The sequence below is a fragment of the Heloderma suspectum genome, chromosome 1 (assembly GCF_057233095.1).
Source record: "Heloderma suspectum isolate Gila_16-S chromosome 1, 16-S_ref, whole genome shotgun sequence".
Taxonomy (NCBI): Eukaryota; Metazoa; Chordata; class Lepidosauria; order Squamata; family Helodermatidae; genus Heloderma; species Heloderma suspectum.
Genome location: NC_139458.1, coordinates 336,826,570 through 336,852,905, shown reverse-complemented (window position 1 = coordinate 336,852,905; position 26,336 = coordinate 336,826,570). Strand labels below are relative to the sequence as shown.

The 26,336-nt window shown below is 46.5% G+C and overlaps 1 protein-coding gene across 2 annotated transcripts in view; it reads left to right on the top strand.

Annotated features, from left to right (window-relative positions):
- Positions 1 to 19,870, top strand: part of SLC18B1 (solute carrier family 18 member B1) — a 29,753-nt gene extending 9,883 nt beyond the window's left edge. The window contains exons 5-14 of one of the 2 annotated variants that reach the window (XM_084827562.1): positions 1,704 to 1,851; positions 3,927 to 4,083; positions 4,996 to 5,132; positions 6,651 to 6,752; positions 10,013 to 10,104; positions 11,838 to 11,933; positions 12,728 to 12,802; positions 18,051 to 18,144; positions 18,233 to 18,279; positions 19,334 to 19,870. In XM_084827562.1, coding sequence (XP_084683688.1) covers positions 1,704 to 1,851; positions 3,927 to 4,083; positions 4,996 to 5,132; positions 6,651 to 6,752; positions 10,013 to 10,104; positions 11,838 to 11,933; positions 12,728 to 12,802; positions 18,051 to 18,144; positions 18,233 to 18,279; positions 19,334 to 19,400 — 1,015 coding nt within the window. In that variant the 3' untranslated portion in view covers positions 19,401 to 19,870. The remainder of the gene's footprint in view (positions 1 to 1,703; positions 1,852 to 3,926; positions 4,084 to 4,995; positions 5,133 to 6,650; positions 6,753 to 10,012; positions 10,105 to 11,837; positions 11,934 to 12,727; positions 12,803 to 18,050; positions 18,145 to 18,232; positions 18,280 to 19,333) is intronic. The other variant, XM_084827563.1, reaches the window with a different exon arrangement.
- Positions 19,871 to 26,336: the final 6,466 nt, after the last annotated feature.

Genomic DNA, 26,336 nt, shown 5'->3' with positions numbered 1-26,336 from the left:
GGCACAGCAAGAACCCCGCAAATGGAATGGGAATCCGCTTAATAGAAACTGCTTGCTATGTGGAGCTTCCACACGATCCTTGCATGTGTGAATTGGGCCTACAGTAATTAATTTTAAGATTTATTCCCGTTTATGGACATAGAGGGTCGAACAAGGAGGTTGCAGAACTGATGCCACCCACTAGCCTGTGCTATAGATACAGAGATTCAGGAGAAGCGCATGGAAAATTAAGTGTGATTTTAATTCACACTTAATTAAGGCGAGGGGGAGGGAACCATATAGGGCAGGAGTTGAGGATAGGTATGGTATGGTAGGGCATTTACCAAAGGCCCACACCCCAGCAGGGACCCACTGACAAGTCCCCCGACTTGCTCCTCCTCTTGGCCATTGCAGCCTGCTTGTTCGCTTGCCTCTTGCTCTGGTGCGGACTGCGGTGCACCAGAGCGTGGTGGTGGGGGGGGAGCACTAGATGCCACTGTCAGCTTGCTCATTGGCTCTCTGCCTGTCAAGCAAGCAACTGGTAGCAATGATGAGAAACAGGATGAGGAGCAAAGCAGTGGGTGACAATGGCAGTGTAGGGTCACTGAGGGAGGGGGCCCATTGAGAGTGTCTTGTCCAAGGACCCTCCAAAACCTGGAGCCAGCACTGAAACCATACACTGATCTGACCAACGCTTCTGCCATATGGTCTGTTTGCGGAGGGATCATAGCTCAGTGGCAGAGCGCATGCTTTGCATACAGACAGTCCCAGGTTCCCTCCTTGGCATCCTGAGTGACAGGGCTGGGAAAGGCCTTCACCAGAAACCTTGAGTTACATGCGCTGATTGTCTGACTTGGTGCACGGCAGCTGCATAGGTTCAAATGGTCAAAGCAGCCTGGGGTGGTTCCAGCGGGTTCTCCTGTTGCAATACACGGGAGATAGCTGGAGAACCAGTGCGGCCACAGTGCAAGGTGCATGTGGCTTATGAGCTTTGGATGTGTCAAATCAGTCTCTGGGGAAAGCGCCATGTGTGTGTTCTCAAGGGCAGCTTTGGATGTTACAGCGACTGCTGCAATCAGATGTGCAACTGACTTGCATGTCTAATGTTCATGCTTCTCCATCCTAATGGGGAATTCTCATAGGGGAAAGACGCAAACACAAGATGTGGATATGAATTCTGCTTTTCTCCAAAGTGGGTTTCTGTTTGGACATGACAGCAGAATCCTGAAAGGTGCAAATGTGAATTGTTAATGGATTGGTTTGCTGATGCCTGATGTCCCATCCCAAGCTGCTTTTAACTGCAAACCTTTGCATAACTGCATCTCTCTCTTATGGTTTTACCGCTGACAGCAACTCTGCCAGGTAGAATTGACCAAACGCTTGCCCTAAAGCAGAGGTTGTAATCTGTGGCCCTCAGCCTAATTTCCTGTGGCCCTCCACAAGCGATCTGTCACTCCCAGGTCAGCCAGTTAGGCATGGAGCAGGAAGGGGCGCAAGAGGAAGAAGGGGGAGGGGGAGAGAAGAAGTAGACCTCCCCCTCACTGTTGGCATGCCCCCAATTGAAACGTGGCCCTCAACAGAGTACCCCACCTCTGCCATTAAGAATAGCTTAAGCTACTAGACAAAATGAGGCCTTGTATCTATTACGTATATGAGGGCACTACGCTAGGTATGTGTGCGCACAAGGGGCTGTGGTGCTGGATTCATTGTATTTTTCTTTTTAGGATGTTGGACAAAGCGCCAAATGGGCCAGTATTCATAGGGATGTGTTTTCTTGTTCGAGCAGTGGATGCGATTGGCTTCGCTGCGGCAATGACTGCCTCGTTTTCTATTCTCGCAAAGGCTTTTCCCAACAACATTGCTACAGTTCTGGTATGTTTGAAAAACTGTCGGGCCTTCAGAAACCCCCTGATACATAGAATATTTCCCTTGTTACTGAGGTGATAAAAGCGGCAGTGCCAGGAAAAGCAAGTGGCAAATTCCAAGAATACCCATATTAAAAGCAAGCACATTTTTAAAGTATCATGTAATATGGCTGTTAGAGTTTCAGGGCATATGGCATGACAATCACACAGGCTGAGCGCCTCTGCTTTTAAAAATTAAGCACTCCCCCAGTATCCGTTGGCAGCTTAATGTACAATGGAAGAATGCAGTCCTTCTCTGGGAAAAATCCACTATTAGTTTCCTCTCCTGTCCCCTTTCTAGAAATTGTATGTTCTCTCCCTGCTCCACAGCTGTCTGTTCTCTCCTCACAAAGGAGTGCAGAGATTTTTGGGAAGAAAATTTACATGGAGGAACTCCATTTCTCTTTCCCCCACTCCCAGCTGCATTTATTCCAGGACTCTATTTTCAATATTAGGCTTCAACCTGGAGAACACAGTCCTCCTTTTTCCTACACCCAAACAGTCAAGTTCAGCCCTGTAAAAACCCGGCCTGCTTTCTAGCCACAGCAGGCTCCCCCAGATAGTCCAGTTTCTGAGGAAGGAGGAAACTAATTTGGTAGGAATTTTGGTTGCTTGTTCTGTTATTCTTTTGGTAGCAAGGGAGGGTCAGAAAAAGAAGCAGCTCTGCTGAGGTAAGAAGGCTTAATCATTGGCAACACAGACACACTCTTTTTTTTTTTCTTTACCTCCCCCTTAGCTAGTGAGTCAGAGAGTTGTTGATCTTTCCTCCACTGTCCCTGATGTATGTGTGTTCAGAGTGAAGCTTCACCAACACACACACGCATGCATGCATGCCCTACAGTGGGTTAGATCCAGGTTCTGATTTCCACAAGAGGAAGGAAACTTCTTCTTGCAGAAGGTCCTGCTGCCTAAGTTTTGGGGATCCTTCCTCCCCCCACACCACAGCTCACCCTATTCAGCAGGGTCTCCTGATGCTCTGGGTAGTATTTTCAGAGGGCTCTGTCAGCGCAGTTAATCCAATGTGTAAATCGGGATCCAACTCAGTCTTGATCACTGAGACATGTGGGGTGTAAAATATTTGCAGAAGGAAAGTTGGTCATGTCTTCTCCGGCATGGTATATGGGAGAAAAACGGGCTACATGGTTCTTCAGTAGAGAACATTGTCTCTTTTTGCAGTCGATTCCTACAAGGACATGCACTTTGGATCCATTAGTTACTGGCTATATCAAAGCATATGCATGTTTTGAAAGGTCGAATGGCATCCTGTGTTTGCCTAACAACTGTCACCATATGGAATGGGAGGCCCACATCACTCTTGAAGAACAATTTGGCATAGTCCTATGCTTTGAGGAATGTTTTATCCAGAAAGAGTTGATGAGGCTATGATAATTTGATTTTCTATGGAAAAGACATCCAACTAATTAAATAAAAAGGCCAATGTTGTTGCTTTAAGAGCTGACCTTACAATTGAGTACTGGCAGATGCTGAGCCAGAACAACTGAGACTAAATAGCAGTATGAGTACGTTAGCTTATATTAGACCATGGGAACTTACTTTGTTTTAGTATCCTCGTTTTGAAGGGAAATTGGCCCTTTTTTTCCTGCATCGCCAAATTTCAGTGGCAAATTCAGCAGTAGGGGCAGTAAAAAATGCCAGGCCGTGTGCTGCCTGTCCCTGCTGTAAGGTAACCACCAGCACTTTAAATTGGGCCCAGAAATGCACCAGTAACCAGTGCAGCTGGTACAGAATCCATGTTATATGCACCAATCTCTTTGCCCCCATGAGCAACTGAGGAGCTGCATTCTGTGCCAGCTGAAGCTCCTTTAAGGGCAGCCCATAAAAAAGAGCGCATCTAAATAGTCTAAGCTGGATGCAACCACCTAGCCCCTTAAAGGCTAGATTCGCATGGAGGCCATTCTTATATTGTCCCTTATTTAGGTTAATAGAAGGTAGTGCTTCCCTATGGCTGTGATTTTTAGTTGTTGTTCTGCCAGGCCAAGGAGGCCATCTGATCTGACTGCATTGTTGCTGTTTCCTCTTTAGGGCAGCCTTGAAATTTTTACTGGACTGGGACTAGTGCTGGGCCCACCTATTGGTGGCTTTTTGTACCAGTCATATGGCTACGAAGTCCCTTTCATTGTACTTGGATGCGTAGTGCTATTCCTGGTGCCTCTGAACATGTACCTCTTACCAAAATACGGTAGGTGGATTCCTGTTTCCAACTGGGCAGGGGACGACACATGTGGTTTGTGTATTTTAATTTCCCTCCATGAAGTTCCTTTCTTGGAGCCTGTTGTCCACACATATGTAAGATATGGTGTTAGAACAAGACTTGTGTGAAATATTCCTACTGCCAAACTGTGTTGATAGTAGCTTTTATCCCCAGTCTGTAGAGCTCTTTGCTTAGACCAGCCCTCCTCAACCTGGTCCCCTCCAGATGTATTGGACTAAAGCTCCTGAGTGTGGGATTATGGAAGTTGTAGTCCAACACATCTGGAGGACACCGAGTTGGGGAAGGCTGACATACACTCCTGGGGGGGGTGTATGTATGTGTATGTATGTGTATGTATGTGTATGTATGTGTGTGTGTGTGTGTGTGTGTGTGTATATACACACACACACACACACACACACATGCATGCTGCTGGGTCCTTTTCCTGGGACAGCCGTGCCTCTCACACCTCATCAAAAGCGTAAAATCCTGCTTACATTGAGGGACTCAAGTGGGAAGGTGCAGCACAGCTGACTTGGGAAGCGCAATAAAAAGAGCATTGCAGGTAGTGGTTTCCTATGTGCAGGGATTGCTTGTTTTCTTTAATGCACTTCTCAAGTGCATTAAAACTGGAGATCAATAGTACTGTTCTTGGACTGTTGAAAATTACACAATAGTGGCTTCTTCCCCCCCCCCCCCCAGTGTGTCCCAATCTCCTCTGATAAACAAGTTCTGCAGGGTTTTTTTGCATTTTAAAAGCCTGGAAAGCCTGTTTGATCTGAGATGATATTGGGGCAAGGTGCATATTCTCTACTCTGTGAAGCACTATGCGCACTAATGGCGCTATATAAATAATAACTTCCCCCAAAGATAATGATTCCTTGTTTTGTCTTGTTACAGATTCAACTCCTAGCAAAGATTCATTCTGGAAGCTTATTACCCTACCAAAAATTATGCTCCTAAGTATGACTATGTTTTCATTAAGTGCATGTTTGGGCTTTCTGGATCCTACAATGTCACTATTTGTCTTGGAAAAGGTAAGTGACACTGTGGGGGAAGAACCTCTTGGTCTGTGCAATCCTGCTGGGAGATCCGAAGAATGTATGGCTTGCACTGGCAGGGTGGAAGCGAGAGAACTGCTCCTGTTCCCTCCCTCCCTTCCCGTTCTGGGGTGTGTGTGTGGTTTTCTGGGAACAATTTCCCTCCATTGCGACCAAATAATGTATGCAGCTACAGGGCTGGCATACATCCCCTCCTCCCATCTCCGGGGTGTGTCTGGAAATGGGGAGGCTCTCAATCTGCTTCTCTTTTGCCTCTACCAGTGTTGTAGTCCAACGTCAGAGAGGCAAGGGCCTTGGAGGTTTCCATGGGGGCTGGTGCGGGGCGGGGGGCAGATCCGAGGTAGGATCTCAGAGTGGGGATTGCCCTCCCAGGGACCATAGCATTACATACTATCCATCTAAAACAGGGGTAGGCAACTTGTAGGCCAAAACATCTGGAGAACCACAACACCCATCATCCCTAACCATCGCCAAGGCTGGCTAGGGTTGATGGGAATTGTAGGCCAAAATATCTGGAGGGCCACAACTGGTCCACCCCTGATGTAAAATGACTACATATGATTAGGTTTTAAACGTGCCCGGGTGGAGTGGCAGGAGGTATCGGCTACAAGAGCAACCTCTTAGCTGTTCTAATAGTAACTGCTTCTTCAGACTTCTCATCCTGGCTTTCTTCACATGGAGCTTTTATCCTGCGATTGAGATTGCTCCTTCGTGGAAGTTTGTGGGCTGTTTACATGACGCCGTGATCATCCAGGGCGTCTCCTGCACTAAATGCCCTTTGTTCCGTTTTTAAATAGATCGCAGATAATGAGCTATTAAATTACCTTGTTGTGTTCTACTTGAGTTTCCTCCATGAAAAGAGGAAAAACGGCAAGAAGAGGAGCGAGATCAGTGAAAGATAATGGAAGGCTCAGATACGGGGAGAAGGGAGGGGGAAGAAGCACGTAAAAAAGGGAGTCGTTGTGATCCTGCATTTAAAACGGAAGCAGAAAGCCCCATTTTTAAATGCAGGATTTTAGGGTGGTGTAGAGATACCCCCATCTTGTAGTTTTAAGGCCAGAGGTAGGCTGAGGAAGGAGGAGTGGGGAAAGCAATGGAGGTAGAGCTCAGCGAAGGGCACAAGCCGATGCATATTTGGACAGAAAAAAGTCCTACAATTCCCAGCATTCCCCAGCTAACAGTGCTGGCTGGGGTATGTTGGGAGCTATAGGATTTTTCTGTCGAAAGATGCATAGGATTGCTCCTTAAATGGAGCAAATCTTTTATACCTGCAAGGTGAAACCAAGTAGATCTGGCTTTCAGGCATCCTAAAATTTCAAAGTAATACAGATGTGCTTTCATGTGCTTGCCTTTGCCCTTTTTGTTGAAATTAATAAGACCATTATGGGCTTCGTTGTGTCCCATCAGAATAACAGGACGTGGGCAATAGAATTTAGTAAACCAACAGAAGACGCTGTTTCTATGCGATAACTAAAATGCTGTTTCTTTCTATAGTTCAAATTGCCCGCTGGCTATGTAGGATTAGTCTTCTTGGGGTTAGCACTCTCCTATTCCTTATCTTCACCACTGCTTGGTTTTCTGAGTGATAAAATGCCGGTGAGTATACATTTCCCCTCCTTTCTTTTAAATGTTTTGTTTAGTTATTGTTACATTTGATTCCCACCTTTTTCTCTTCTTGCAAGAAACCCAAGACAACTTACATGGTCCTCCTCCTCTTCATGTTATCCTCACAACAATCCTGTGAGGTAGGTTGGGCTGAGAGTCAGCAACTGGTCCAAAGTCACCCAAAGCTTCATGGCCGAGTGGGGACTAGAATCCAGGTCTCCCGAGTTCCAGTCCAGTGCTGTAACCACTATACCACACTAGCTCTACAGAAAATTAGCATTGCCAGTTGCAATGCTGCACTATTGGCAGCTTTAATGTCTGAATAATATCGACACGCTTCAAAGGCTGAATAAAATAGAAATTCCTGTTTTGAGGTCGGAACGCATCAAATCCCACAGACCCGGTGTGGGTGTGTCACGTTTCTGTGGGGTGTTCTTTGGTATTATCTGGTCCTGCCAAGAGATGCCAAAGAGTTACTGCACAGAGAATAGCAAGGACTCAATATCGACGATAGCTGGAGGACAATGTAGTCTGTTCTAAGAAATATTTCCTCAGTAAGTCTCATGACAGGGTGGGACCATGCACCAGTGGTAGAGCACATGTCTTGCAGGCAGAAGGTCCCAGGTCCAGTCATGGGTAACAAGCCTGAGAAAGGCCTTTGTCTGAAACCTTGGATTACTGCCAGTTAGAGTAGATAGACAAAGGGATTGACTTGATACACAACAGTTTCAGTTATTAACATACAGACTTCTAATGTTAAAAAGCACATTGGCTTGGATCCTACTTTCCGACGAGAGGAGTTCTGCTCATGGGATATTCCCATTAATAGAAGGGGGAAGGTGATTCTCACAAATTATGCTTTCCCCTCTACAGCCCCCTCTGTCCTCAAGAAATCTGCTCTGGAATGTTGGGAAAATTATCTCCCCAGTCCCTTCTGCCAGCAGGAACCTCCTTTGGATCAGAGTCTCTTCCATGAATGGAAGGAGACCTTCCATTCACAGAACGGCAACTCAGGATCCAAGCCAGCCTTCCCCAACCTGGTGCACTCCAGATACTTTTGGCTGCACCTTCCACCATTCTAGATTTTGGGCTATGCTGACGCAGATGATACCACCCTAATGGCAGAAAGCGAAGAGGATCTGAAGAGCCTCTTGTTGAGGGTGAAAGAGGAGAGTGCAAAAGCTGGTTTGAAACTCAACATTAAAACAACTAAGATCATGGCATCTGGCCCCATCACTTCCTGGCATATGGAAGGGGAAGACATGGAAGCAGTGACAGATTTTATTTTCTTGGGCTCCAAGATCACCACAGATGGTGACTGTAGCCATGAAATTAAAAGACGCTTGCTCCTTGGGAGGAAAGCTATGGCAAACCTAGACAGCATAGTAAGAAGCAGAGACATCACCTTGCCGACAAAGGTTCGTATAATCAAAGCTATGGTTTTCCCAGTAGTAACGTATGACTGTGAGAGCTGGACTATAAGGAAGGCTGAGCGCCGAAGAATCGATACTTTCGAACTGTGGTGCTGGAGAAGACGGTTACGAGTCCCCTGGACTGCAAGGAGGTCAAATCAGTCCATCCTAAAGGAAATCAACCCTGAGTGCTCATTGGAAGGACAGATACTGAAGCTGAAGCTCAAATATTTTGGCCACCTAATGCGAAGAGAAAACTCTCTGGAAAAGACCCTGATGCTGGGAAAGACTGAAGGCAAAAGGAGAAGGGGACAGCAGAGGATGAGATGGCTAGATAGCATCACTGATGCAATTAATATGGACTTGAGCACGCTCCGGGAGAGAGCGCAGGACAGGAAGGCCTGGCGTGCTATGGTCCATGGGGTCACGAAGAGTCGGACACGACTGAACGACTGAACAACAAGAATGAGGCTGATGGGAGTTGGAGTCCAAAAAATCTGGGGGCCACCAGGTTGAGGAAGGTTGATACGAACCATTGAATGTTGTACTGCAAAAACAAAAGCTTAATGCTGTCTAAACAGTCGAAACCTGCACAGATGTTGAGATCTGTGCAGGTCCTTCACAGGGTGCACCAACCCTTGGAAGGGGATCAGGCGATGGCTGGTGATGGGTTCTTTTCTATGATGGTGCCTCATTCTGTGGTGAACCCGCCCTGGAGAAGTACAACAGGTGGCAACTAGTTCTAGGCTCCAGATTGAAACAATGCTATTTTCCCACGCTTTTAATCAACAGAGGTAATAATTACTTGTACTGGTTTTTCCTGTGATTGATTGGTGTCTTGAATTTTGCATTTGTGTTAATTTGGAAGCAATCTTCGGGGGGGGGGTGTTAATGAACAGTTGGGGTACATACGCCTTAAGTATAACCAAACATTGGCTCAGGTGGCTTTTATCTTGATGTGGTGAAGGAGAGAGTATCTATGCTTTTAAGAAGTAGTCCCTATCTCGCTGTGTGGTCAATGTTTCTAAAAACTGCCTGCGGAGATCTCTGAAAAGATATGTCTCCAGTTGCAGGATGCATCTTCTCAGAGATCTCTACAGGCAATTTTGAGAAATATTGATTCCTGAAGAAAGTCCATATATATGATATTGGGCTGAAACGTGTTGGGCTAGTTCAAGGAATAAAATTGTGTGTGTAAATTTATTTTAATATCCTGAGGTTTTGTCTCTTCATTCCATGGGCGTCTGTGCATAGCCATGGAAGACTGTTGCCTGTATTCTGGAGTGCACACTCCTCTTTGGCCACAGTGTTCCATTTGAACTGATTATGCACCCTGGAACATGTTCCAGAATCTTCTGCGATGTGTAGGGTTCCTCTTTTGACAAATCCATGTTGAAAGGAGTCAGGGGAAGATGGAAAGTTTGAAGCCCACCAGGATAAAAGTTTGAAAATCAAAGGCCATCTCAAAATATGAGGCTAGATGTGGGGCTCTGTTTGCACCAGGCGTCGGCCATATAGCCTGTTCTATGTTAATGTTGAATTTTATTTGTTTGGAACTGTTTTTATTGTAGTACATCGCCCAGAGTGGCTGGGTGACCAGCCAGATGGCCAATTAATAAATTTAATAAATAAATAAATAAATAAATAAATAAATAAATAAATTCTAAATGTCACAGTTCTGCCCCGGAACATATGAAGTGATATTTTTCAGGTGCATCACTTTTGCTCCCACTTGAATTAACTGGGATTTGAATTTCCTCAGTTGAATTAACAGGTTAATTTTATTCAAATGTGATGTTTTGGTGACAGTCAAATCCTTCAGCTCTCTGTCTCTTGCAGCATTTAAGGAAGTGGCTGTTGGTCACTGGAGGCTTACTGACAGCATTGTGCTATTTTCTCTTGGGACCTGCTCCTATCTTGCACATTGAAAGGTACTGTATACTTCTTTCATTTCTCAGACACTGAAAGTTTCCCTTTTCTGCAGCTTTCACACTAACCAAGAAACCCATAAGAATGGATGTGTGTACTCTGCTGTCAAATATCCAAGTCCTGTGCCATCTTGTGTTTTGCCATCTTGTACTATGTACTCTTACTACTTCAGATCCTGGACAGGAATGAATGCTATCCAACTCTATTGTCTTTCTCTCTCCCCACTCCCCAGTTTTCAGTGGGGATGCTTAGGAAATGTTTTTTTAAAAAATCTATCCCATTCAGGAAATTCACTGCTATCTAATTTGTATCCCACCTTTTCTCCAATGCACTCAGAGTAGTAGCACTCAGGATAGTATACATGGGAATAGTCCCAACAGTGAGTAGTCCCATATTTTAGGAACATGGGAAGCTGCCTAGCTATGCTAACAAACAATGGTTTGTTGTCCATGAACAACCCACAGTTCACAACCCAACAACAAACCATGGGTTCTCTTCATGGGTTGTTCATGGTTAACAAACCATGTTTTTTTTCTATCATGGCTGGGTTCAGACAACACGCCAACCCACATTTCAACAATAACCCACAGTTCAATGGCAACCCACACTCAACCCCTGAGTGTGGAGTATTGCGTTGTCTGAGCCCAGTCACTGAGATAGCCCATTGGTTCATCTAGCTCAGTATCATCTATGCTCCAACTATCAGCAGCTTTCTAGTGTTTCAGACAGGAGTCTTCCCCAGCCCTTCCCCAGATGCTGGGAATGGAACCTTTTTGCATACAAACCATGTGCTCTACCATGGAGCTATGACCTTTCCCAAAAAAGGTGAGGGAGGGACATGTTTCCTCCTTCTCACTGGTGGGTCCCAAACTCTTGTTCCTAGCCCCATCCCCTATGCAGTTAGCCACTGGAAGATACATTGAGTTTTATGACTGAGCAGGGGTTTAAAGCCAGTCTCCCCAGTCTAAGTCCTACAATGCTCTGAAATGAGTATCTTTGTCATCCTGTGGCAAAATGTAAGGACCTTGCTTGAACTGAAAAAGATGCTATGAAAGTGTGACTCCAAATCCTTGCTCAGCCACAAACGCATTGGGTGCCATTCAGCAGGTATTCTGGCAGTTCTTCGTGGCTACTAGCAATCGCAGTCTGTTCCCCAAAAGTATAATGTAGAGCAGCCTTCCCCACCTGCTGCCCTCCAGCTGTTTTGGACTTCAACTCCCATCAGCCCCAGCCAGCATGGCCAAGGGTGAGGAATGCTGGGAATTTTACTCCAAAATATCTGGAGGGCAACAGGTTGGGGAAGGCTGGTGTAGAGGCAAAATAAGTTTTTAAAAATATTAACTGTGCATTCGGCTGGATGTGCCCGATCTCGTCTGATCTCGTTTGAAGCTAAGCAGGGTCAGCCCTGGTTAGTACTTGGATGAGAGACTGCCTGGGAATCAGGCTTCCTGCATTGAGCAGGGGGTTGGACTCGATGGACTTGTGTAGGCCCCTTCCAACCCTGTGGTTCTATGATTCATTCAATGGAGTCTTTAAAAATATGACTTTTAGCCTGGGCTTGGGATGCTTCTCTATAATTAACCAAATGGCCATTGCCCTGCCATCAGTGGGAGTGATTCTTGTAAGAGCAATGATGCGAGGGGCTCTGAGCATACCACATTCATATGTGAGTTACAGATATTGTGAAGTGCTGCATCATTTCCTCAAATTATTTTAGAATCTCTTTGTTTTGCAGCAAGCTTTGGCTGTTTGTACTAATGCTGGTCCTGATTGGTTTTTCTCTTGGGATGAGCGGTATCCCACTATTCCCCGAGATACTCAGTTGTGCATAGTAAGTTATCCTCTCTTGATAAACTTGTAACTTATTTTATTTTCTATTGCAGAGCAAATTAGAAGCCTATGGTTTGTTAATAGCCAGCATAACTAACTACAGGTCTGTGCCAGGATTGTTTTAAATATGCAAGGCGGTTTAAGACAAATGATGAATTAAGGATCTGGCAGTGGTCCAGTTTGCACATCACGGCTACCCAGGCTTTAAATGAATGCTGGGTAGCTGCAAACGAATGGGAACAAGCAAGTGGGCCAGCTCCCACCTCCCCGCCCACGCCCTCCCTGGGTTGTTTGTTATCATGATGTCCAAAATGGGGGTGTTGTTTGGGGAGGAACAGCTCAGACTTGTAACCAAGAACAAACCACGTTTCCTCCTGCTTCATTCTCAGCAACGCGGTTAGCTAACTGTGGGTTATTTGTGACATGAGAACCGGGTAAATGTCACTGTTGAAATAGCCCCCTCCCCAAGTTAATTGGACCTCTCACCCAGTATATGGAGCATCCCTTCCACCTGACACAGGATGAGGTGTGGTTTTGTAGGTACTGAGAACATTTTTAAGAGACGGTGCTTTCTTATCATATTCTTCCGTCAAGGAAAACAGTAGGTGGAGGAAAGGGAGCTGGTGGGGCCCTGCCTGCCTGTAAGGACAAGGCAGGTCTGCTGTAGACGCTACTGTTGTGGTTACGTAACTATTGCTTTTCAGACTGCTGAAGCCCAAACCTTGTAAGAGTACAAAATGAAAATTCTGTACCTGTATTCTGTATCAAATAACCTATTTGTCTTTCCTTCTGCAGTGAGAATGGATTTGAGGAAGGGTTAAGTTTGTTAGGGCTGGTCTCTGGACTCTTCAGTGCCGTCTGGTCACTTGGGTACGTAAGGTCATGGCATGCCTACACTAGTCACAATCCGATGGTACTCATAGCAAACTCATTCTCCAAGTGCTAATCCGAATGTAGCCAAAATGGCACCATCCAAGCACGAGAGGGAGCTATTAACGGGCTTGAGGGGACCTGAAGGTTTGCAGATGTGTTAAAAAAAGAAAAGAAAAAACACCCTGTGGGTTGGGGGGAGGGACACCCAAAAACAGCCCAGTGAGGACTGAGCATGCTTAGAGCCTATGGTATGCTGAGAGTCTCTTCAGAGGAGAGGGAGGAAAACTGTGGGGAGGGAGAATGGAAAGTAGTATCCTGAAAGGATGGGCATGGCTTCCTGCCTGGAACCCTGAGCAGGGGTTCCCCGCACTGCAACACTTTATAAAAGGGGTTCCCCGCACTGCAACACATATAAAAGGACACACGCTTGATCTGGTTTTCTCGACTGGGCAGAAGGATGGGGATCTGAAAGTGGAGGAATTAACGTCTGTCCCTTTGTCATGGTCAGATCACTTCCTGTTGAGGTTTAGAATCTTGGCAGCCTTCCCCCTCTGCAAGGGTGGGGGACCTATTAAAATGGTCTGCCCCCGCAGGCTAATGGATTCCGATGGATTCCAGAGGGCTCTGGGGGATTTTCCTGCTGGTATGGCTGGTGCTCCCTGTCGAAGCCCAGGTCGCTCTGTGGAATGCAGAGATGACTCAGGCGGTTGACACGATCGCGCCCAAGCACCCTCTCCCTCTGAGCAGAGCCCGGCCAGCTCCTTGGTATACACCTGAGCTGAGGGCAATGAAGCAAGAGGGGAGACGGCTAGAACGCAGGTGGAGGAAAACTCGTGCTGAGTCTGACTGAACACAGGTTAGAGCTCATTATCAAGCCTACTCTGTGGAGGTGAGGGTGGCAAAGAGACAGTTGTTTTCCACCAGCATTGCATCTCAGTGTCTGGACCAGACGGTGCTCTGAACACCTCTACCAATGGAACTGCATTAATCATGGTGTCCAATTCATGACGAATCTGAGCGACTTTGTCTTCAAAGTGCCGTGCAAACTCGTCACAGAGTCCAACCAAGGGTTCCACAGTCTCTTTCCCTGGCCCAGAATGTAACAGGCTGTGAACCACTCTTCTAGCCTTTGCTTGCCGCTCTGCAATGCGAGGTCTGTTACCCAGAAAACCTCCCTCATCCATGACATGATCCCGGATGGGGGTGCAGACCTGGCATGTATTACAGAAACCTGGCTGGCTGAGGCGGCTGCTCCAACTCTGGCAGCCATGTGCCCAGCTGGATTTTCATATGCACAGCAGCCAAGGGCTGGGGATCGGGGAGGGGGAGTGGCTGTTATCTACCGAGAGTCCTTGGTCTTCACCAGACCCCCTCTCCGGGAGACCAAGCTTGCTGAGTGCATGTACTGGAGGTTGGGCCCGAAGGGCAGTCTGAGGATTCTGCTTGTGTACCGTCCACCCCGCTGCACGACTGACTCCTTGGCCGAGGTGCTGGAGGTGGTCTCTGATGTGCATGTACAGTCCCCTAACTTATTGGTGTTGGGGGACTTCAACGTACATTCGGAGGCTGTCCTCACAGGAGCACGTCGGGACTTCATGGAGACCATGGCTTCCTGGGAGCTGCACCCTATTCCATCTGGGCCCACCCATGTAGCTGGTCATGTGCTAGACCTTGTGTTTGTTTCTGGAGAAGCAGGGAGTGATCTGGAAGTCGGGGGTATATCCCCCCCCCCTTGTCATGGTCAGATCACTGTCTGGTGACGTTAGACTTCTCGGTTCCACAACCCCTCTGCAGGGGTGGAGGAACCATTAAAATGGTCCGCCCCAGGCGTCTTATGGATCCGAATGGATTCCTGAACATGCTTGGGGATTCTCTGGAGCATGCCAACGGCCACTCGGTCGAGATCCTGGTGGGTGGCTGGAATGCCACAATCACTGGGGCATTAGATCGGGTGGCTCTGAAACGCCCTCTCCCCCTGAACAGGGCTTGGAGTGCACCATGGTTCAATCTGCAGTTACAAGTTCTAAACAGGAGGTGAGACGGCTAGAGCGCTGGTGGCAGAAGTCTCACTCCAAAGACGATCAGACATGGGCTAGAGCTCTATCTTCAGCCTATCATGTGGCGGTGAAGGCAGCAAAAAATGCTGTCCCAGGAGGCTGTTCCAAGTGGTCCGGACCCTGGTCGTTCCAGTTGCTCCGGAACTGCTGGAGCACTCTAAGGCCTCCTGTGAGGCCTTGGCAAGGCACTTTGCAGATAAAATTGATCGGATTAGGAGTGTTATTCCGTGCACTGTGGATATACTTAGTGAGCAAGAGGTAGTCTGTGGCAAACCGGTTTTGCGAGATCGGTTCCAGCTTCTTCCTTCTGATGAAGTGGACAAGGTGCTTTCATCTGTAAGGCCGACCACCTGCTTACTTCATCCTTGCCCATCTTGGCTCATTATGAGCTGCAGAGAGAGACTGGGTGAGGGGATCAGGACGGTGGTGAACGCCTCCCTTGAGGAGGGAGTGATGCCATCAGCCCTCAAGGAGGCAGTGATAAGACCGCTTTTAAAGAAGTCCTCCTTGGATCCCCAAGTTCTGAACAACTTTCACCCAGTCTCGAATCTGCCATTTTTGGGCAAGGTGATTGAGCGGGTGGTGGCGGTGCAGTTGAAGGCACACTTGGAAGAAGCTGATTATCTAGACCCATTTCAGTCGGGCTTCAGGCCTGGGCATGGGACAGAAGTGGCCTTGGTTGCCTTGGTGGATGATATAAGGAGGGCTCTGGATAGGGGTGAATGCTCTTCCCTTGTTCTCCTCGACCTCTCAGCGGCTTTTGATATCGTTGACCACGGTATCCTCCTGGACTGCCTGGAGGGGTTGGGCATTGGAGACACTGTATTACAGTGGTTCTGGTCCTTCCTCTCTGGCAGGTACCAAAGGGTAGCACTGGGAGAGGAGGTTTCGGACCCATGGCCGCTCACTTGTGGGGGTGCCACAGGGTTCCATCCTCTCCCCGATGCTATTTAACATCTATGTGAAGCCACTGGGGGCTGTCATCAGGAGGTTTGGAGTGCGGTGTCATCAGTATGCGGATGACACTCAGCTCTACCTCTCGTTCAAATCTTCACCAAGGTTGGCCATAGAATCCCTGTCCAAATGTCTGGAGATGGTGAGTGGCTGGATGGGGAGGAATAAGCTGAACCCTGACAAGACCGAGGTACTTTTGGTGGGAGACAAGAGGAGGTTGGGGGATGTTGACCTGGTGCTGAATGGGGTATGGCTACCCTTGAAAGACCAGGTCTGCAGCCTGGGGGTCATCTTAGACTCCCAGCTGTTCATGGAGGCTCAGGTGTCAGCTGTGAGCCGGACAGTGCTGTACCAACTCCGTCTGATACGGCATCTGAGCCCCTACCTTCCCGACCATCTGCTCCCATCAGTAGTACATGCCCTGGTCTTCTCTCATTTAGACTACTGTAATGTGCTCTACGTGGGGTTATGCTTGAAGACGGTTTGGAAGCTGCAGCTGGTACAGAATACGGCGGCTCGCCTGATTAAAGGCAGCCGCCGGCGTGATCACATCACTCTGGTGCTGAAGGAGCTGCATTGGTTACCGGTTGTTTTCCAGGCCAAATTCAAGATGTTGGTTTTGACCTTTAAAACCCTATATGGTTCCGGCCCAGCCTATCTCAAGGAGTGCCTCCAGCAGCACCAGACAGGCCGCTCAACAAGATCAGCCTCGGATGGCCTTCTCTCTGTCCCATCAGTCAGGACAGCTAGACTGGTGAGGATGAGGGAGAGGGCCTTCTCTGTGGTGGCCCCCACTCTCTCCCTAGGGAATTCCACCATGCCCCCTCTTTAATGAGCTTCAGCCCCGCATTAAAAATGTGGTTGTTCAGGCAGGCATTTGGGGTAGATTAGGGTAATTTTAGAAATGTGATGTTTTTAATGTTGAATTTTAGTGTTTTGAACTGTTTTTATTGTTGTACATCTCCCAGAGTGGCTGGATGACCAGCCAGATGGGCGATTGATAAGTTTAATAAATAAATAAATCCTCAGAGGCTCTTCTCCATGAGCCCCTGCAAAGGAAGTGAGGCTCCTTCGGTGGCTAGTAGGAGGAGGGCTTTTTCTGCTGTGGCACCCTGGCTGTGGAATGAGCTCCCTAGTGAGGTTCGCCTGGCGCCTACACTGTATTCTTTCCGGCACCAGGTGAAGACGTTTTTATTTTCCCAGGCATTTTAGCATTTTAGCTTTCTAGACTTTTAGCTTTGCTGTTTTAAATCTGCATTTTAAATCCCTGCATCGCTGCTAGGTTTTATTCTGCTTTTATTCTGGTTGTATTGTTATACTGTGGTTTTAATGTTTTATATATTTTATATTGTTTTATTGTGTGCTCTTTGGTTTTTCTTTTTGTGAACCGCCTAGAGAGCTTTAGCTATTGGGCGGTATAGAAATGGAATGAATGAATGAATGAATGAATGAACTGGAAATATAGTTTATGAAGCCCAATGAATTTTGAATCGGTGGCTGCATTTGCTCAAAACAATGAGCAAGAATTCACAAGCAAGCATGTGCATCCCCACTGTCAGATTGCATCCACTTGGCTCCTCCCACCAACAGGTATGGCTTCAATAAGCAGGAAGTCAGGAAGAGAGAAAAATGTAGGGTTATGTCCAACCCTGGTTTATTGTTCCCCTAACAAGCCAGAGCTTGAAGCCACAGGTTATAGTCTGCTTATGATTCCTGGCTTGTTCGGGAGTGACAAGCTAGGACTCCCAGTCTGGATGCAATGCTAAGCTTTTTCTTCCTGGTGAGCTCCTAATTATTGAAGCCACTCCTGCTGTCGGGAGGTGCCAGGCAGGAGCAACCAGGCAACATGTTTGTGGATGGTAAACCAGAACTCTCCAGAATTCTGGCTTAGTCTTTTGTGCAAACATGGCCAGTGACGGAGGTTAAACAAACCAGTCTTCTATAATGTCTCAAAGTAACTGCACCTTTGAGGCCTCTAGTCTTGTAGAGGACAGTAAACAGCTGATATTTCTGAGGGGGAGAGAGTCCCCACGTCCTTACCAGTGACCAGCATTCTACCTTTTTTTAAAGAAATGATGTGACTTGGCAGTTGTTTGTAGGGTTGTCTTTGCCTTCTGAAAACTCCCAAGAAACTAACATAATGTGCAATTAGTGTACAGTGCTTTGGATCCTGAGTTATATTTTCTCAGACCTACATTAAATTTGGTGTGTTTCTTTTCCGGATCTCTATTTAGGTCTTTTGTAGGTCCAACAATAGGTGGCTTCCTAAATGACAAGCTGGGGTTTGAATGGGCTGCAGCCATACAAGGTGGACTCCCTCTGTTAAGTGTATGTAAAGCAATATTTTTGACTTGACCTTTTATTATGGCTGTACCTGAAGCAATACAAGTGTACTAACCAATTTCTTTCTCTCAAGGGACTAGCTGCTGGGATTTTGTATATCCACGAAGCTGCGCATAAAAGGTACTGTGAAAGTTACTCTTCATCTTAAAACCTAAAGTGAAAAATTACTATTGTCTTGATTTTCATTTAGACCACAAAGAACTAATATCAACTTGTTCAATCTCTCCTGTTTGTTTCCTAGATGATTAAACTGGCTTGCAGCCAGACATCGGCAGGATACATTCAGATAGCTTTATGAGCAGGTTTCCAAGTATTCTCTTAATATTCTCTCCCATATTCACTTTGAAAGTAGCCCATCCAATGCAGCCAAGTATACTACTGCAAAAACACTTGCATTGCCAAACATTCACATTGTTTTGATGCTGTTCAGCATCCTTTTATTTTCCTGGCTGCAACTTTGCCTGGTGCCGTTTTCCTCCCTCTTTGCCTCTACAGTGCTCTGCCTTACATTGCCCACACTAAGGGCCAAAGTAGACATTGCATGAAATGTGTGATTGCATTTAATATTTCACTTTTTCTTAAAAAAAAAAAAAAGAAAGCAGCTGCTGCGGGGATGGCAGCTGATTAGGATTAGGGCCATGGTGCCATCTTCCTTCCCACAGCTGCTGTTTTCCCTGGGAGAGAAGCTGTCACTGGCACCAGTAGCAAAGTCTGTCCAGGGCTGAATACCAGCTTCAGCAGGGAGATTTCCACTGGGACCAGTTTCACCCTGACACTTCCATCTTATTGGCTGTGGTGATACCATTGTGATACCATTTGCAAGCATCTGGGTTATCAAGTCTGTTGTGGCAGAGCACCAATAAAATCCTGTGTGTCACTGGAGCCAGTAGGACTAAATGGTAGATTTGTGAGCTAATGAGACGGAGGACAGGAGGGTAAAGAAGGAGAAAAATTAAGATCAGCTTTGAAATACAATTATATTTGCAAAAAGTGCTCCAAACTACTGAAGTAGAAGACACTCTTCAGTGCTCACAAAAAGAGATAAGCTGTTTCAATTCATCCTGAATGCCGAGAGGCTCTTTTTCAAATGTTGCTATCTTTTCTTTCCTCCTTTTTGTCTTAATAGTGTTACTTAGCTGAGAACATTGAGATTATTTCCTTTTGTTTTGTATAGATCCTATCCTGAAAACCTTCTGGGAACAGAGCAAGAAAGGGCTAATCTCTTACCAAGTAAAACATAATTGGAAGTTGGTTTAACCTAAACTCGTGGCTAATTCAAGAGCATAACACACAAACAAGGCACAAGCAAATAACTTGTAAATGTGGCCATCCCTTTCACAGTGCCCCATTATTACCAATGAGTTTTTGATAGCTGCTATGTACCACTCCGTTATTAGAGGATAAATGCCTTTTTGCATTCCTGTGACCAACTGAGCCGGTTATAACTGAGAGTGTCAAAGACGTCTGATGGACAGAAGAAATATTTTGCCCAATGGGAAATAATTGCACAATATGAAATACGTTCAGTAATACCTGACTTTGGGACTTTAATATCACCGATAGTCAGTATTCAGTAAACCTGCAGGTCCAGTGCATTAGAAGTGCATTTTGTGAATACTTTTCAAAGAATACTGTGCTGAACTTTTAAAGGAATATTATGACTTAAAACTGTCTGCCTACTAATCTAAAATAAAAAGAATAAAATACTAAACAGTTTTGTTCCTTTATTTTGTGCTTCTTTTCATAGCGATACTTGTATATTATGTCCCGTGTGCTTGTAACTCATGGTGCTCTGATCCAGAGCATTGTTTCTGCTTTGGTGTAAACATTGCTCCTTCAAGGTGGACTTCTCCACATTTCTTTCAAAAGAAAGGATATGCACATCCCTTTTGAAGATACAGAACTGCTCCCTTGATTAAAACGCATTGCCTTCCCCTTGTAGATTATGTTCCTCCGTAGAGGGAGGTGGAACACTCTCTGTTTACCATAGTCCGCAACCTCAAAAGGTGGTTGAATAGATGATCAGTTATTGCGGGTGTTGAAGGTTAGGTGACTGTAATACAGAGTGCCACATCAAACCCCTTTGAGGGGTCTGTGCCTTTTAGGCATGCACACGCACATGTGCACACAGTTAGAAATTCAAAGAGGGCCCCTGGCACGTACACGCATGTCTGTATTTTTAAACCCAGGCTATACAGGCCCAGGTTTAACCTATTCAACCTGTACGCAGAACACATCATGCAACGTGCTGGGCTTGATGAGGCCAAGGCTGGAGTTAAAATCGCTGGAAGAAACATTAACAATCTCCGATATGCAGATGATACCACTTTGATGGCTGAAAGCGAGGAGGAGCTGAGGAACCTCATGACGAAGGTGAAAGAAGAAAGTGCAAAAGCTGGGTTGCAGTTCAGCCTCAAAAACACCAAGATTATGGCAACCAGCTTGATCAAGAACTGGCAAATAGAGGGAGAAAACGTGGAGGCAGTGACAGTGTCTTTCTAGGCGCAAAGATTACTGCAGATGCTGACTGTAGCCAGGAAATCAGAAGACATTTACTTCTTGGGAGGACAGCAATGACAAATCTTGATAAAATAGTTAAGAGCAGAGACATCACACTGACAACAAAGCAATGTTTTGTTAAAGCATTGGTATTCCCCATAGTAACCTATGGCTGCGAGAGCTGGACCATAAGGAAGGCTGAGCAAAGGAAGATAGATGCTTTTGAACTGCGGTGCTGGAGGAAAATTCTGAGAGTGCCTTGGACTGCAAGAAGATCAAACCAGTCCATACTCCAGGAAATCAAGCCAGACTGCTCACTTGAGGGAAGGATATTAAAGGCAAAACTGAAGTCCTTTGGCCACATAATGAGAAGACAGGGTACCCTGGAGAAGATGCTGATGCTAGGGAAACTGGAAGGCAAAAGGAAGAGGGGCCAACCAAGGGCAAGATGGATGGATGATATTCTGGAGGTGACGGACTCGACCTTGGGGGAGCTGGGGGTGGCGACGGCCGACAGGAAGCTCTGGCGTGGGCTGGTCCATGAAGTCACGAAGAGTCAGAAGTGACTGACCAAATAAACAACAATACAGGCCTACCAGGAGGTGATCTATAAAAATGGGGAGGGGTGGATTCCGAAGTTTTGGGGACAAATGGAGTGCATTTGGGATTTCAGATAGCCCCATCTCCCTTCTTGCAATGTCTTCAGACAGACAACGGAGGACAGTTGTTGTATATTGCTCACCCTGAGGATACAATTCTAGATCGTGCCTCAAAGCCCTTAAAGTGGCATCACAAAGAGGAATCAAACAGGAATGCCCCCTCCCCACTTGGTGCCAAAATCATTTAAAAAAATTACTCCATTTACATTGGAACTAAGTATGTATGGTGAGCTTACAGAAAATAAGCAGCTGCTGTCTTACGAACAAAGGCAAAGGAGAAACAGGTTCTCTAAAAAGTGGCAGTTGGGTTCAAAGAAACCTAAACAGTTGTCTGATGGTCATCACGTACAAGGATCTCATTAAACCAATGCTTGCAATTTGGATACATCTATCAAAATATATATCTATATATCGGAGTAAAGTTGCCATCACTGGAGTCTTGTTTTTACATCCTATTACTTGAGGCTGGGGCATCACTTGATGTTGATGCTGTGTACTTGGTGAGCGGTAGTGGACTGAAGGTTAAGAACCACTGCTCCAACTAGCCCTTTTCCTTGTAGAGCTATAAAGGGAAAGACGCAAGTAGCATTCTACCAAGTGACCCCAAACCCCCTGGAGCAGGAGAAGTGATTGTGAAGCTGGTTTCTGTCATGCATTAACTAATCTCTTAACAGCCAAGCTCATTTCTGTAAGACCGGTTCCATTACATCTTTGCCCCTTTCCCTGTCTCTTGCTTCGTTCCTCTCATTCCCCACCCCTGCCTGCTCCTAATGTTTCAGCTGACAACTATGAGCAGAGGACAGAAAAACTGAGAGCGATTTAATTTGGTGATGCAGCAACAGCTCAGCCATTGAGCCCATGGGTGGGAAAGGCTAAGAAAAGGTGGGCTGTTCAGCTTCAGCCTGTTTTTCATCATTCATTATGAGACACCTTGCAGTAACACGCCCATGGGAAGTTTTTGTGCTTCAGAGCATGTGCAAAGAGTGAGTTGTGCCCCTTCTCTCCCTCAAAAGTTCAGATTGCAGTTAAATGACTGACGAGAGGGCATACGTAATGTTCAGGCAGGCTTAAGCCCCAAAACCACTCACTACAGGGGGGAAAAAGATGGAATTATTAGCCATATGGCCAAAAGACTGAGGAGGATAATAGGTCTTCCTCCAACTCTCACTACTACAGGAAAGGTCTTCGGGTGAATATGTGCATGGGTGCCTGGCACTTAAAATCTAATCCAATTTAAATTAATAAAAAGTAACTATAAACACAGAAGACTTGTATTTAGGCATTTGCTGTTGATGGTTGCCCCACAGTGTACTCACCGAAACATACACAACTACAGGCCTGTCACTCTTTTTCCTAGCTGTTCATAAGCTGACATAATTCAACATTTTTAATGGAAAGGCCCGTCCTAAGGAGTCATCAGGTTTAAGTTTTCCTAAATGCGTCAGCCTTGCATTTCATATTCCCTTGTACACAGAATATAGCTATCGCTGCTCCCCTCACTGCCACCACCCCAGGCAGAGAAAAATAATTCTAGCCACCAGGATGTACTAAAAGATAGGGCTGTGCAATGCTTTGGTACCGAATCCGAATACCGAAGCAAATCGGGGTGCCTCGGTGAGATCCGAAGCAAATCAGACCAGCACCAAGGCACTCCAAAAGTGAAGCAGGTCACCACCGAAGTGCCTCATTCCACCTCGGAGATTCGGAGCTATTCTGATGCCTTCTGATTAGCTCAGCCTCTGGCATGTCTGGCTTTGTGATTCCTGGCATTTGGGGGGCGGGATACCCTCAATGCATCTGTAGGCACCCTCCTGTTTCCTGTTGCAAGGAGAGGCCATTCCTATGAAGCATGCATCACATTGGGACCCTTGGGCTCTTGGGGAGTACTATCATCCATGAGCAGTTTTGAGGCTCCCGCTGTTTCCTGTGGGGCTGCTTGTCTCCATCCAATGCATTCCTATAGCCATTTGGAAGGACCTCTGATTATTATGGCCATGTGCAACAAGTGGCCATTTCTCCCACTGTAACCTGTGAGCAGTATTGGCACTCCTGTTCCTTCCTTCGGGGCTGCTCTCATCTGAGTCCAGTGCATTCCTATGGCCGTTCAGAAGGACAGCTGAATATCATGGCCATGTGCAAACAGGGGCCATTGCTTTGGAGGGGGAATGGCATCAGGTCTCTTGGGGCCTCTCAGGGTATTCCCTCAATCACCCATGAGTAGTTTTAGAGCTCCTGCTCTCTTCAGTGGTGCTTCTCGTCTCAGCCCAATGGATTCCTATGGCCATTAAGAGCATCTGAATATCAGGGCCATGAACAAGGAGGGCCCATAGCTATGAAGGGGGAATGGCATCAGGTATCTTGGTGCCTTTGGGGGTACTAACTCTGTCATCCATGAATAGATTTGGAGCTCCTGCTCCTTTCTGTGGAGCTGTTTGTCAAAACCCAATGCATTTCTATGGCCGTTCAGAAGGACATCTGAATATTATGGCCTTGAGGAAGTAGAGGCTATTCCTAGGGAGCATGCATCAAATAGTGAGTCTTAGCATGCTTGGGGGTGCTAACCTGGCTGCCTGTGAGCGGTATTTGGGCTTCCGCTCTTTCGTGTGGGGCTGTTGCAATGCCTCCTTGCTAGAGGGAGTGCTCCTGGGCCACTTGAAAGAGGTGGTGGTGAGACCACTCCTGAAGCAATCCTCCCTAGACCCAGAAAACCTTAATAATTATAGGCTGGTTGCAAGTGTTCCATTCCTGGGCAAGGTCCTTGAGTGAGCAGGTGGTTGCAAGCCAGCTCCAGACACTCTTGGATGAGACCGATTATTTGGATCCACTTCATTCAGGGTTCAGGCCAGGTTTTGACACAGAAACAGCCTTCATTGCCTTGTATGATGACCTATGGAGAAATACAGTTGGAGTGTGACCCTTGTTGATTGTCCTTGATCTCTCAGTGGCTTTCGATACCATCAGCCATGGTATCCTTCAGGGACAACTGTCTGAATAGGGAATGGGAGGCACTACATTGCAGTGGTTTCGCTCCTACTTGGAGGGTTGGCTCCAGAAGGTGGTGCTTGGGGAATGTTGCTTGGCCCTGTGGATTCTCCAGTATAGGGTCAGTTTTGTCCCCCATGCTGTTCAGCATCTGCATCAAACCATTGAGTGCAGTCATCTGGAGTTTTGGAGTGTGCTGTCATCAGTATGCTGATGATAAGCAGCTCCGTTTCTCATCTTATTCAGCTGAGGCTGTGGATGTGCTAAAGTGGTGCCTCACTATGACAATGGACTGGATGAAGGCTAATAAACTGAAGCTCAGTCCAGACAAGACAGAGATGCTGTTGGTGGGTGGTTCTGCTGACCAGGTGGAAGGTGTTCAATCTGTTCTGGATGGGGTTGCACTCCCCCTGAAGGAGCACGTCTGTAGCTTGGGGGTCCTCCTCGAGCCATCTTTGTCACGAGGCTCAGGGGCATCGAGTGCCTTCTACCAACTCCAGTTGATAGCCCGGCTATGCCCCTATATGGACAGGGATAACCTGGCTTTGGTTGTCTATGCTCTGGTAACCTCCAAGTTAGATTGCTGCAACACACTCTACATGGGGCTGCCTTTGAAGATGGTTCAGAAGCTGCAGCTCATGCAAAATGCAGTGGACAGATTGATAACAGAGACTAGAAAGTCTGGACATACAAGACCAACTCTGACCTGCTTACACTGGCTGCCTAAATGCTTCTCAGCTCAGTTCAAGGTGCTGGTTTAAACCTAAAGCCCTATATGGCTTGGAACCACAATACCTCATGGCCTGCCTCCTCCAGAATGAACTTACCCATACTCTATGTCCAGAATCTAAGGTCCTCCTCTGGGTATTGAGGGAAGCTCAGAAGGTGGCAACGAGGGAGGGGGTGTGGACCCCCAGTGGTGGACCTCCATTTGTAGAATGAGCTCACTGATGAGGTCCTATGGCCATTCAGAAGGTTTTTGTAATATGGCCATGCTGAAAGACAGGCCATTCCTATGGAGCATGCATCACGTCAGGACTATTAGGATGTTTGGGGGTAGTACCTCTGTTATCCATGAGCAGTTTGGGGGCTCCCTCTGTTTCCTGAGGGGTTGTGGTATCATTCTAATGTATTCCTATGGCCATTGGGAAATGCAGGCCTGTTGTAAGAGGAGGTTGCCTGGGACCGGGGTGGGGGTGGGGTGTATGTAAGCATGGAAATAATCTTTGGCAGTTTTGGGGGAAAAAACAACCTCCCACATGTCTACGCAATATGAAACTGGTGCTTATAAATCATTATGTAAGACTGCAGTCCCCTTCTGTTTATTGTATTCGATTTCTTTTTATATTTGGAGATGACCCCTAAAAACAGCTGTGCTGGGGGTCACAGGAGTTGTAACTTCAAACCACTCTGTTAGCAAGTATTTTGATTTGGAGTGGTTTTCTATGAAAAATAAATGCTTATCTCTTTTAGGTATTTCAATATGAAGATGATCCCTAAAATCTTCCAATGATTTCCTATCGCCATTCAGAATGAACCAATGCATTTCAATGGCCATTCAGTGTCCTCCATTTTAGTAAGTCCCTCTGGCCACCTGCTGATCAACAAGCAAAATAATCATTCTGATGGCTGGGTGGGAGGGAACGGCCATATATTGTAGGGTGGTATCCTCTTTCATGGAGGACAGGCTTGCAGAGGTTCATGGAGGTTTGCAGAGCTGCCAGAGGACTGTCCTCTTTTTTGAAGGCATGAAGTGTTCCCAGCCCAAGCCTGGTTGAAAGGGCAAGAACCATCAGAAGAGAGAGCTGGGCCTTGAAGTTGCCCATCAACAGCCCCTGGACAACACACTGAGCAAGGCACCCAGCTCACCTGGTCAAAGTCTTCCCTATTACAGTGAAATAGACTAAATTTGCATCTATACATATAAATTAGCATATGCAAATTTTATTCAAATCATCATCTTCTTTTTTTTGTGATGCTTTGTCCTCTTTTCTGGCAATTCACAAGTGGCCACTCTATCCCTCTGAGAAGGCCAGG